Genomic DNA, 13,042 nt, shown 5'->3' with positions numbered 1-13,042 from the left:
ACCGATAACCAAGTGTGTTAGAGCAGTCAGAGCAAGAACCAGTGCACTGACAGCCAAGTCTGTTAGAGCAGTCACAGCAAGAACCAGTGCACCGACAGCCAAGTCTGTTAGAGCAGTCACAGCAAGAACCAGTGCACCAACAGCCAAGTGTGTTAGAGCAGTCACAGCCAGAACCAGTGCACCGACAGCCAAGTGTGTTAGAGCAGTCACAGCAAGAACCAGTGCACCGACAGCCAAGTGTGTTAGAGCAGTCACAGCAAGAACCAGTGCACCGACAGCCAAGTGTGTTAGAGCAGTCACAGCAAGAACCAGTGCACCGACAGCCAAGTCTGTTAGAGCAGCCACAGCAAGAACCAGTGCACCGACAGCCAAGTGTCTTAGAGCAGTCACAGCAAGAACCAGCACCAACAGCCAAGTGTGTTAGAGCAGTCACAGCAAGAACCAGTGCACCGACAGCCAAGTGTGTTAGAGCAGTCACAGCAAGAACCAGTGCACTGACAGCTCAGTGTGTGAGAGCAGTCACAGCAAGAACAGTGCACCGACAGCCAAGTGTGTTAGAGCAGTCACAGCAAGAACCAGTGCACCGACAGCCAAGTGTGTTAGAGCAGTCAGAGCAAGAACCAGCACAAACAGCGAAGTGTGTTAGAGCAGTCACAGCCAGAACCAGTGCACCAACAGCCAAGTGTGTTAGAGCAGTTACAGCAAGAACCAGTGCACCGACAGCCAAGTGTGTTAGAGCAGTCACAGCAAGAACCAGCACCGACAGCCAAGTGTGTTAGAGCAGTCACAGCAAGAACCAGTGCACCGACAGCCAAGTGTTTTAGAGCAGTCACAGCAAGAACCAGTGCACCGACAGCTAAGTGTGTTAGAGCAGTCACAGCAAGAACCAGTGCACCGACAGCCAAGTGTTTTAGAGCAGTCACAGCAAGAACCAGTGCACCGACAGCCAAGTGTGTTAGAGCAGTCACAGCAAGAACCAGTGCACTGACAGCCAAGTGTGTTAGAGCAGTCACAGCAAGAACCAGTGCACTGACAGCTAAGTGTTTTAGAGCAGTCACAGCAAGAACCAGTGCACCAACAGCCAAGTGTGTTAGAGCAGTCACAGCAAGAACCAGTGCTGACAGCCAAGTGTGTTAGAGCAGTCACAGCAAGAACCAGTGCACCGACAGCCAAGTGTGTTAGAGCAGTGACAGCAAGAACCAGTGCACCGACAGCCAAGTGTGTTAGAGCAGTCACAGCAAGAACCAGTGCACTGACAGCCAAGTGTGTTAGAGCAGTCACAGCAAGAACCAGTGCACCGACAGCCAAGTGTCTTAGAGCAGTCACAGCAAGAACCAGTGCACTGACAGCTAAGTGTGTTAGAGCAGTCACAGCAAGAACCAGTGCACCGACAGCCAAGTGTGTTAGAGCAGTCACAGCAAGAACTAGTGCACCAACAGCCAAGTGTCTTAGAGCAGTCACAGCAAGAACCAGCGCCAACAGCCAAGTGTGTTAGAGCAGTCACAGCCAGAACCAGTGCACCGACAGCCAAGTGTGTTAGAGCAGTCACAGCAAGAACCAGTGCACCGACAGCCAAGTGTGTTAGAGCAGTCAGCAGCAGTGCAGACAGCCAAGTGCACCGACAGACCTAAGTGTGTTAGAGCAGTCACAGCAAGAACCAGTGCACTGACAGCTAAGTGTGTTAGAGCAGTCACAGCCAGAACCAGTGCACCGACAGCCAAGTGTGTTAGAGCAGTCACAGCAAGAACCAGTGCACCGACAGCCAAGTGTGTTAGAGCAGTCACAGCAAGAACCAGTGCACCGACAGCCAAGTGTGTTAGAGCAGTCACAGCAAGAACCAGTGCACCGACAGCCAAGTGTGTTAGAGCAGTCACAGCAAGAACCAGTGCACCGACAGCCAAGTGTCTTAGAGCAGTCACAGCAAGAACCAGTGCACTGACAGCTAAGTGTGTTAGAGCAGTCACAGCAAGAACTAGTGCACCGACAGCCAAGTGTGTTAGAGCAGTCACAGCAAGAACTAGTGCACCAACAGCCAAGTGTCTTAGAGCAGTCACAGCAAGAACCAGCGCCAACAGCCAAGTGTGTTAGAGCAGTCACAGCCAGAACCAGTGCACCGACAGCCAAGTGTGTTAGAGCAGTCACAGCAAGAACCAGTGCACCGACAGCCAAGTGTGTTAGAGCAGTCATAGCAAGAACCAGTGCACCGACAGCCAAGTGTTTTAGAGCAGTCACAGCAAGAACCAGTGCACTGACAGCTAAGTGTGTTAGAGCAGTCACAGCAAGAACCAGTGCACTGACAGCTAAGTGTGTTAGAGCAGTCACAGCCAGAACCAGTGCACCGACAGCCAAGTGTGTTAGAGCAGTCACAGCAAGAACCAGTGCACCGACAGCCAAGTGTGTTAGAGCAGTCACAGCAAGAACCAGTGCACCGACAGACGAAGTAGTGTTAGAGCAGACACAGCAAGAACCAGTGCTGACAGCCAAGTGTGTTAGAGCAGTCACAGCAAGAACCAGCACCAACAGCCAAGTGTGTTAGAGCAGTCAGAGCAAGAACCAGTGCACCGACAGCCAAGTGTGTTAGAGCAGTCACAGCCAGAACCAGTGCACCGACAGCCAAGTGTGTTAGAGCAGTCACAGCCAGAACCAGTGCACCGACAGCCAAGTGTCTTAGAGCAGTCACAGCAAGAACCAGCACCAACAGCCAAGTGTGTTAGAGCAGTCACAGCAAGAACCAGTGTACCGACAGCCAAGTGTGTTAGAGCAGTCACAGCAAGAACCAGTGCACTGACAGCTAAGTGTGTTAGAGCAGTCACAGCAAGAACTAGTGCACCGACAGCCAAGTGTGTTAGAGCAGTCACAGCAAGAACTAGTGCACCGACAGCCAAGTGTCTTAGAGCAGTCACAGCAAGAACCAGCACCAACAGCCAAGTGTGTTAGAGCAGTCACAGCAAGAACCAGTGCACTGACAGCTAAGTGTGTTAGAGCAGTCACAGTAAGAACCAGTGCACCGACAGCCAAGTGTGTTAGAGCAGTCACAGCAAGAACCATTGCACCGACAGCCAAGTGTCTTAGAGCAGTCACAGCAAGAACCAGTGCACCGACAGCCAAGTGTGTTAGAGCAGTCACAGCAAGAACCAGTGCACCGACAGCCAAGTGTCTTAGAGCAGTCACAGCAAGAACCAGTGCACCGACAGCCAGGTGTGTTAGAGCAGTCACAGCAAGAACCAGTGCACCGACAGCCAAGTGTGTTAGAGCAGTCACAGCAAGAACCAGTGCACCGACAGCAGGTGTGTTAGAGCAGTCACAGTCTCATCCCACAGCCGGAAGCCCCAGGCACCGGCCCACACCAGCTTTCCTACCACCCAGGACACTCTTTCCCACCCACCATAGATTTTTCTAAAGTCTCAGTGCTTTTTTTTCTTAAATATTTACCTCTAACTAAATCATTACATGCATTTCCTGTGAGTTGTCTCAAATTCTCCTCAGAACAAGATGAGGAATACATTAATATTTAAAATAAAATGAAGCACGCGTGTGTGTGTGTGTGTGTGTCTGTGTGTGTGTGTCTGTGTCTGTGTGTGTTTTAGTTTGAAAATTCCTTAAGGGCAGGGACCATGTCTGTTTATATAGCACCTGGCACAGTGTCAAATTAAGGCTTAACAAATGAATTTAAATGAAAAGAGAGAAGAAACAGCAGAGACTCTGCCTCAATACCCCAAACACCCTCTTTGCTTAAGGTCCTTACACTGACCACAAATTCTCAGGCTGCTTCTGGTCATCCAGGTTTGACCTGGTGACCCCACCTGTCCCCATATTTGCCATAACCTACCTGATCCTTGTCCATATCGAACTCACCAATGCTACTTTTCATTCCCAGACAAGGCTACACCCATGCCTAGCCCAGAGCTTCATCCCTAGACAACCCACCTAGTACACTGCCCTAGCCTAGCATGCTCAATGTGGCTACACATTTCCTAGGAATGCTACAAGCAGAGGTGTTTAAGATGCCTGTCCCCACACTGCCTTGGCCCTGTGGGGGCCTCCAGCCAGGCGGGGACCTGACAAAGGGAGGGAGAGGATAAGCTCCTTCAAAACTCCAGATGCAGCAGTTAAAAAGAGGACAGAGGCAATGATCCTTCAAATTGCCACATCTGTATAATCTGCCTTTTATTTTCTGCTTCATGAAGTTTTATTTCCTATTATTTATTCACCTCCCCACCCTCCCCTCCCCCGCCTCTACTCCTCTTTAGCAGGCGACATGCTCAGATGGGTCCTAAGCCTTGGCCGGGTCTGGCCACCCTCATCCCTCTTAGCCCCTCCCCGGCTGGCTGCTGAGAGAAGGCACCTGCTCCCCTCCTCTGGCTCCTTTGCTCTCTCACCCAGGGCATCTGGGGGCTGTACCTCTCCACATCTTTGTGTTCCAGCCCTTAAGTAACCTTGCTCCATTCTCCTGTGGAGCCCTGATGAAACACGTAAAAGGGGCAGAGGATCACGGAGGCAGGGCTGTCTATGTTCGAGGCCTGTCACGGTCTCCATCTGCAGGAGCCCAAACCTCACTGCACTCCATGTCCCCACCATGCACACCTTGTCTCCCCCGCTGGGCTTGTCATCTCCCACTCCCCACCCGCTCCCTTAATCTCTCAGCATCCTCTCCAGTTGAGTAGGTGTATGGCCAGGAAAGGTGGGGGACACTGTACCAGGAAAGACATGCGGGAATGGACATCCATCTGTATTGTATTTTGTTTGCAGTCTGTGACTGTCTCCTTCCCACTTCCCTATCCAGGCACAAGAAAAAAGAAGGAAATCTGGGAGGTGCAGGGTTCAGGGGACAGACCTGGCCATAAGGTAGAATCAGGACAAGACCAAAAGGATCGTTAGAATGGCCAGGTGAACGTTTCAGAAAGGACAGTGACATTATTATTCTGATATGGAGGACTAAGCTCAGGAAGTCATGTTTGGTATGCAAGCATTCTTCCACCAAGCTACAGTCTTAACTTGGCATTGGCAAGTTGAATCTTCCTTGCCTGATGACCCCCGATTCCTCTCTGAATCACAGACGACAGGTTGCCAGCAGTGCACATGGTGGCCAGCTGCAGAAAGGAGCCTTGCTAGAGGCTGAGAGAGCAGCTTGGGAGAGTGTCAGCCACTCCCTAATCTATGTGTGTTCTCTTGGGATTCTCATTCCTTTCCTGTTTAGCAATAGGGATTCGTAAAATCCCATTTCTAAGCACTAAGATTTTTGGTCTTGGGGTGTGTGTGTGTGTGTGTGTGTGTGTGTGTGTGTGTGTGTGTGTGTGTGTGTGTGTGTGTGTGTGCGTAATGATTCCTATTCAGTGTATCTTGCTTTTTTTCTTATGTGTTTGCCAAACACATAGGGAATGTCTCCATAGCAGGTGTTTCAAGGAAGACTTCGGAATGAATGGACTGAGAAGCTGTAAGAGTGGAAACAGAACCCAAATGTCTCCCAGCTTCTGCCCCACCCAAGCTCCTTTAGAAGTCTGGATGGTATTAAACAAACTGGACCAGAGTCCAGATCTGGGTGGGTGGGGCAAAAGAAGCTGCCCCAACCAAAGACACATCCCAAATATGGATATCTAGGTACCCCAACCAAAGACACATCCCAAATATGGATATCTAGGTATGTCACCACACGTGGAATCAGAGGGGAGACACATCCCAAATATGGATATCTAGGTTCTAGGTCACCACACGTGGAATCAGAGGGGGGAGAGAAAGATGAAGAGTCAAGGCCACCCAAGACCACACAACAAGCTCAAGGTCAGAGACTCTGCCTCAAAAAGTTAAAAAAAGAAAAGGGGAAAGAAAGATGAAAAGAAAACAAACACCCAGATATAGAAATAGGGTGTTCGTTTACTTGATAGGAGAGTATCTGAGGATTTAGAAGATGCTCTTACTGAAGAAGATTAGGTCAGACCCTTCAGAGTTTACCAACTTCACAGCAATCCCATCAAAAGTTCAAGGAGAATTTCAAGTCACAGAGTTCAGTCAAGAAACTGAGAAAGGGTGCCAGGCAGAGGGGACAGAGCCAACCATGGCTCTGTGCTCCTTTCCCCAGCTCACAGCAATATCCTCTGACCAGGAGAAAGTAGGTGAGGAGCCAGGGCCTCTTAAAACAATAGCTAACAGGTTCTCCTCATGACACCCAGAAATGATATACAGGACAGACACCGTATCAGCCAGAGGCAAGCATGAAAGAAACTGTCTGGCTGTCACAGTGAGCACCTCTGTGTCCTTCTTACTTTTCCAGAGCTAGAAGGCCAGACCTACATTCTCGCCCGCCCCCACCTCTGTTCCTTTCCTGGTTCTGTGCTGCCTTGGTGAGAACCAGGTTTCTTTTCCGATCAAACCCATTCTTTTGAAAGACAACTTCTTCCCTCTGGCAGCAAGTTTTCTGGGTACTCTTACTTCCCTAGGGGCACAAGTGTCAGAGGGACTAATGCTGCCCACAGCCAGGGACCTCCGCTCTGGCCCCCAGGAATACAGTTGGGATGGGAGCTGAAAGAGGTGGGGCAAAGTCACCTCGGAAGTGGAAAGAGACCGCAGTCTGGGATGTGAGCTTCCTGTCTGTGCTCCTAGTGAGACCTGAGGCTGTCCCACGTGTTTATGATCTTGGCCTCTATTGGCAAAGTAAGTAAATAGAAGACAAACACAACAGTGCTGTATTTCTAAATAAACAACTTTCTCATTTAAGAACAGTTGCTAGAGTTTTAGTAGCAGGTGGGGGTGGGGTAGACTTTGGTTCTGAAGCGAGGAGGTAAGGGGTCTAAGATGCCCCGGGGAGGATTTGAAAAGGGCGGGGTTGTGGGAAGGGTATCCTTGGCAAGGGAATCAGGGTCCCTGGACTAGTGGGGAGAGCGATGGCTGGGGGAGGTGCCCTGCTTGTGAGGGGGATGTGCTAGCTGTGGGCACCCTGGTGTGGGGAGGGAGGACAGTGTCTTAACTGGGGAAGGGTCTCCTGGCCCATGGTAGAGGAAGAAAAGGAGGGAGCAGGGTCTCTGAGAGGGGAGAGGGTGGGAGGGAGGCATGATGGGGGAGGGTGTTGGCTTCATGCTGTTACTGTTTGATTTATCCCTAATGAATTCTCAGCACATGGCTGCTCCTGGCTCACTCCGGGGGCCAGCTCGGCCTCCTGTGGGCAGAGCCCGCCCGACTTCACAGCAACAGCGGTTGCTCGCTCAGAAAAGAGCCAATTTCCACGCTGCACAGTCCGCTTCACTCAAGGGAAATCACATTTCCCTGGGAGAGCCGCAGGCAGCGCTTCACTCCCCGGCCTGGCCCACTGCCACAGGGCACAGATGTGGAGAAGCTACTGCTCCTCCTCCACTGCGCCTCCTCCCTGGGGGTCTGAATCCTGCACCCCAAATCTCCCAAAGCCACTTCATGACCTGGTGGCTCAAGAGAAGGAGGTTGCCCAGAGGAAGGGGAGACCTATGCTGCCCACCTCCTCTGGGGAAGACCGGACGCCTGGACTCTATTTATGAGGAGGGATTGTTGTGATGAGGTTAATGGGTGGCACATGCCCAGAGCCCAAGAACCAGAGCCTGCCATCAAGGTAGTGCCCATCCCAGAGGCTGTGTTGCAGAGGACCCCAGAATGCAAAGCAATGGGGACAGGATGCTCTAGAGAGGGTTTGAAAGGCGAAGGGCTGGGGGAGGGGATGGAGAAGAGGCCTCCTGGCATTTCCTGAGCCTATATAGGACTGGCAAGCCCTTTTCAAACACGAAGCCACACCCCTTAAGATGCCAAGTCCTTCACAAAGAGAAAAAGACTGGCTCAACACTGGAACTCAGGGAAGAGACAGAACAAGAAGAGACTGGTAGAAAAGGGAGAGAAAAAGAGAAAAGGCAGGAGGCATTCTGGGAAGGAGGGGCCTTTCCCCAGAATCGCAGAGATGCCTCAAAGGTAATTATGAAGGAGTAGTCAGCTCCCCCATAGAGGGAACACTTTCTGGTTCTAAAGGGAAGGTAGCTGGGAGAACCTGAGGCCAAGGGCAGAAAGGAACCAGAGGCCAGCCTGGTGCAACCATGGCTCTGCAGATTCCATAGCGCCTTCTACTGCTACTCGGTCCTTTCATCCAGACCTACTGCCAAGTTGCTGTAACCAACCCTGTAACCTGTCCATGAGAAGGGCATATGAGGCCTCTCAGAAGCACTGTCATGCCGGGACTCCTACAGCCTTAAAGCAGAGTGAAATTAGGCCTCTAGTAGGGGGTTATTCATGCTCTTATCGAATTACATGATGATCTTGTTAAAACAGCTCTTGGCCTCAATTTCCCTAAGTGCAGCATGGGACCAGGATTTGAATGGAGAAAGAGTAGATGATGTGAATGTGCTTTGTATGCACAGCAAAGAGAGCAGGCTGCTGTGTATGTGGGGGTTACCCTAAGAGAGCAGGCTGCTGTGTATGTGGGGGTTACCTTAAGTCCTGAGGTTCAAACAGGGTCTGAGATCAAGGAAGAGCAGAAGCAATGTCCACTGCCTCCACTGACAAGCCCAGCCTATGTGTGGAGACACACAACCACACCAATGGTAGACTGGTAGACACCCACAGAGATTTTTAGTCCTTCCTGTGCCTACTCCCAAGGGAATTACAAGAGTAATTACATTGTAAACTAAGTGAAGATATATCTGGGCCAAATAAGACATCAGAAAGATGAGGGCAGGTGGGAATAGGGAGTGGTAAAAGGGGGCTTGCACATAGCCTAGGGAATGTGGGGGAAAGGGGCTTGCACCCAGCCTAGGGAATGTGTGGGAAGGGAGCTTACAGCCTAGGGAAGGTGGGGAATGTGGGCTTACACACAGCCCAAAGGCTTGCCTTGGAGAAGCAAATCTAAGCTTCTCTTCCCCAACCACCTTCCTAACTTGGAGTTTGGGGGAATATAGCAGTCTATGGCAGCTGTGCCCCTATGCCTGGGGCCCCCTATTCTTCCTCCAATAAGAAATGTATTCATTGCCAGTTTGACTATCTTGGGCTTGCTGCAAGCCCCTGGTGACCTGGCACCCTGCTAGAAGGTACCAGGAAGCAGGGAGGACTGGGCGGGGGCAGGGGATAGAGTTGGGTAATGGACAGGAACTTCTGTCTGTAAAGCGGAGGCCTCTTTACAAGACTAGTGAAAATGGTTGTCTCAGATGCAGTGGAAGAGAAGAGTGAGGTAGCTTCTCAGTGCTTTGGTGATCTCTCAGGCAAACACCTCATCAAGTATTCCTGCTAACATAGGGAAATGTTTCCACAGAAACCAGGGCCCCCAACTCCCCTTGAAGAGTAAACTAGTCCTCTCAACTTGCAGTTGCCCTCGCTCCACCCCTAGGTGGACACAGCATTTTAGCTCAGCCGCAGCAGCCTCTTCCCATCATTCCTTCTTTGGGTCCATGTATGGACCACAAGCAGACCTTTCCCAGAACCACCTTAGTGTTGAGGTACTTTGAATACTCGCTCTTTCCCTAAGAGGAACTCTAGTTTGGCCTTGGGTAGAGTGTCTGACGGTCCTGGAGAATACTTGCTAATGTCGGCTCACACTACACAGTCTCCCAGCATCTACTCTCAGCTGAGTTGCCTACAGTGACTAGCTGAGCTCAAAAAAAGGGAAGTTAAGTTTTGCATCAAACATATACATCAGATCCCTCCATCATTTGAGACCTGAGAGTGAATGCCAGGGGTATATAGTGTCTTCTGAAATGCAATGATGGCTGTGTAGGCTCCTAGGAACACCAGGAACCTCAAAGTGAGTATCAGTTGTGGATGACGTTAGGGAACCCATGAATCCAGTGAGTTGGAGCCATGGAAAGCCTCAGTTGTAATAGGCTTTGACTCCTACTTCCAAGCTTACGGATAGAAGACATCCCTGTTCTTGAAAATGAACTTCACTCCATATCCCCATGAACAAACGGGGGCAAGATTTCTTCATGGGAACTTTCCCCTCATGACACAATTGGGCTCATCCCATCCTTGCCTCTTGAATGTTCTTGAAGCCTCCTTTGGGCTAGACCTGAAGAAATAACAACTTTAGCTATTTCTGTCCTTCCAACCATGGAGTCCCCAGTTGGGATGACATAGCCTCCCTTCCACCGAACTCTATCCTGCTCTCTTCCCAGACATGCTGGACCATCTGGGTCCAGCACGGAAGGAAGGGTTCACATAGATGCCAGATAGCTCTTCTCCCAAATGGGGGAACAGACCCCTGTGGAGAGCAAAAGAGAAGAAAGCCTTGGCAGCAAGCTCCCTGCCCAATCCCTCCTTGTACCTAGAATCTCCCATACTCCTACAGAGGGTGCAGTGGTACTGTCTGAATGTGCTGGATTCAGAATAAGAGACCTCATTGATCCCAAGACACCTTGGGCCATCCCATGTTTTTCTAAGTGGGTTTTCTCCTATGTAAAATCGGGCTAATCTGCACTTGTTTTCCTAGATGCCCCCACACTGCCTGACACAGAAGAGAAGTTCATCTCCTTGCCTGCTTCTTCAGCACTATGAAGCTCAAAGCTGCTGTTTATGTGGGGGCCACTTGTAGTTATATGGGGAACTTCTTCAACTCGCTCCTGATACTCTGGCTTTCACTTAAGCCAACCGCTTATGAAGAGTGTATGACTGGCATGGTCCTGTGACATGATTGCTTTATGCTGGCATCTACTTAGTGGATCAACTCAAAACTTGATTTACCCAGCACCGACATCTATTAAGAGCAAGAAGAGAATGCTAAGCCAAGACATCTAAAATGTCCCTTCTAATCTATTTAAAGTGAGTTGTTAGTCACTTGGTTCTGTGCTTAGAGGAAGTCCATCCCCAAGATAAAACCTGAGACCAAGAGTAATGGTTTATTGAGTCATATGGTAATGATGGGTTGTCTTTTAAAAAAAAAAAATCAAGGAGAAAAGCCCAACATAGTAGGGAGACATTTTAGAAGCCAAGGTCTGGGGGATGGACAGAGGGAAGCTTGACCGAAACAGAGCTTCATTTACGGTATTTACAGTAAGGTTGTGTGTGGAGGAAGAGCTGGGGAGCCAGAGAGGGAATCTTGTTGCTGGCCTCGGGGTCTCTTCAGTGACTCGTGAGGGCTGGAGCTGCAGAAAGCACACTTGAGGTGGCAGGGCTGCTGAGAAGAGGACATGGCCAGTCCCATCTGTTGTGTCTTCCTGTGCTCACTGAATTTTCCAGGGGACAGGTTCATTGCTGCCAAAGGGTAGCCCACTAGTTGAGAGGCTAGGGGGTGTTTGTAGGCTCATAACAACTGGAAGTGGAAGGTCAGCTGAATCCCCAGAGAAGTGCCCATCAGGTGGTAGAGGTGGTAACTCCTAGGATAACTGATAAGTAGAGCCTTGGCCCTAGGCCATGACTCTAGGCCAGAAGGATTTGCTTACTGTCCATAATTGCTGGAGTTGTAGTGATGAAGACCACACAGGTGGCCATGTACACCCTCTAAGTTCTTTGCAAATCCTGTTTCTTTCCCTTGATGGGTACCAGCCTTGGTCCATTTCTCCTCCGTGACTCTTTTGAAATGGATGGTTCTTGGTTCCTGGAACTCCTGTCACTCACAATGACTCTTGGAGGACAGTTTGGCCTTCCCCAAGGTCATCCTGACTTTCATGGTTCATTTAATTGACCACACAGGGAGTGAGCGGCAATGCTGGAATTGTGGTTATTTTTCATGTAATAAATAAAGATTCCTTTGTGTGACTCTCTGGGGCCCGTCTCAGGCCAAGTCCTCCTGTTGCCTGGTTGTTCCCACTGTCCCCATGACAACTACAGATGGTCAAAGGCCGTGGCAGAGGTGGGCGGTGCGCTTGGCCTTGTTGTAGAGCTGTAATAATATGGGGAACCTGGACACATTAAAACAACAACAGCATTGCTGGTCAGAGGGAAAGTTGTACCATGGCATTCCTCTACATCTGCTGACCTTTAAGACAGCAAGTGTTAATCATTTATCCCCCCGCCTATCTGATCATCAAAGATTAACTCCTCTCTAGCCTTTCCTCCTTCTCTGGCCTCACCTTTGAGTTTCTAGCCAGAAAAATGATGGCTTCTTTCCCCTACTTCTCACGACTGCTGTGACCTTTAACACTCTCACTTTAGGCCACAGAGAGCAGCTACACCCAGAACCTCCAAAACTGAGCGCAATGAGTGACTCAGGTGCTCTCTGGCCTCGCCTAAATGATGGCAGGTCAGAGCACGCTCTTCCAAACACACAAAAGAATTGTACTCCTGGTGGGCCAGAGGGGTTCTGGACTTGAGGGACTCCCACCAAGCTCCACACGAAGGTCCTCTTAGTACCATCAGCACCACTGTCTTTGCCCTTTCTGGCTAAATGTGGACTTGAACACATCTGTCTTGGAATTGAACGTGTCTGGCTAACAGAGCATGGGTAAGTCCCCTGCCGGTCATTTCCGGGACTGTAAGATGTGAGAAGGAGGGAAGGGGTTTTAGGAAATGGATGTCTGTAAAACTGGACATCTTTGAGACCACTCCACTGCTTCTCTCTGGTTCAGACTTGCTCTGACAAGGGGCCACCACTTGACAAGGGTCTAATGGGGCCACCACTCAGGAAGGCTCTAAAAGAATTCCATTGTGCTCTTATTTTCCTCAAAATCTTCCCCAGACAGTTGAGGGACCCAGGGGTGAAAAGGTAGCCTCAAAACTCACTGAAACTCACTTTTCAGATATAAATCCTGAATATTATTCATTTCTCAAGTCAAATATAAGGAAATGGGTGGAAGAAAGCCTTTGTGGTGACTCATGACTGTCTTCAACCTGTTTAGATAACCAATGAGCAAGATGTCACCTTGGCCTCAGTTCCCAGGAAGGAGAGTAGCTAACAGTCTGCTCCTGAATGGTGTCTCCTGGCAGGAGGCTGTAAGCCTCCTGGCCTTGGCTTGAATGTAGCTTAGCCCTTCTCAACCCTTGACCTTCAAGGCCTGATTCCCAAATTTTACACAAAATGAAATTTGAATAGACATGCTGTGGAAAGGACAGATATAAAAGAGGTAGAAGGTTTGACCTTCTGTTCTCTCCCCTAAACCTACCAGCTACT

At 50.0% G+C, this 13,042-nt stretch overlaps 1 protein-coding gene and 1 long non-coding RNA gene across 2 annotated transcripts in view; one reads left to right on the top strand and one right to left on the bottom strand.

Annotated features, from left to right (window-relative positions):
* LOC116900105 lies at positions 1-3,539 on the top strand. The gene is made up of 2 exons (XR_004387918.1): positions 1-57; positions 3,288-3,539. It is a non-coding gene; the product is annotated as an uncharacterized LOC116900105 (long non-coding RNA).
* Positions 3,540-10,812: 7,273 nt separating this feature from the next.
* Pax8 (paired box 8) overlaps positions 10,813-13,042 on the bottom strand; it is a 55,734-nt gene continuing 53,504 nt past the window's right edge. The window contains exon 12 of the mRNA XM_032903166.1: positions 10,813-11,834. Within this exon, the coding sequence (XP_032759057.1) occupies positions 11,758-11,834 (77 nt within the window). The 3' untranslated portion in view covers positions 10,813-11,757. The remainder of the gene's footprint in view (positions 11,835-13,042) is intronic.

This window comes from Rattus rattus, chromosome 5 (assembly GCF_011064425.1).
Source record: "Rattus rattus isolate New Zealand chromosome 5, Rrattus_CSIRO_v1, whole genome shotgun sequence".
Lineage (NCBI taxonomy): Eukaryota > Metazoa > Chordata > Mammalia > Rodentia > Muridae > Rattus > Rattus rattus.
The sequence above is the reverse complement of the archived record's forward strand: the minus strand, read 5'-3'. Positions and strand labels throughout refer to the sequence as shown.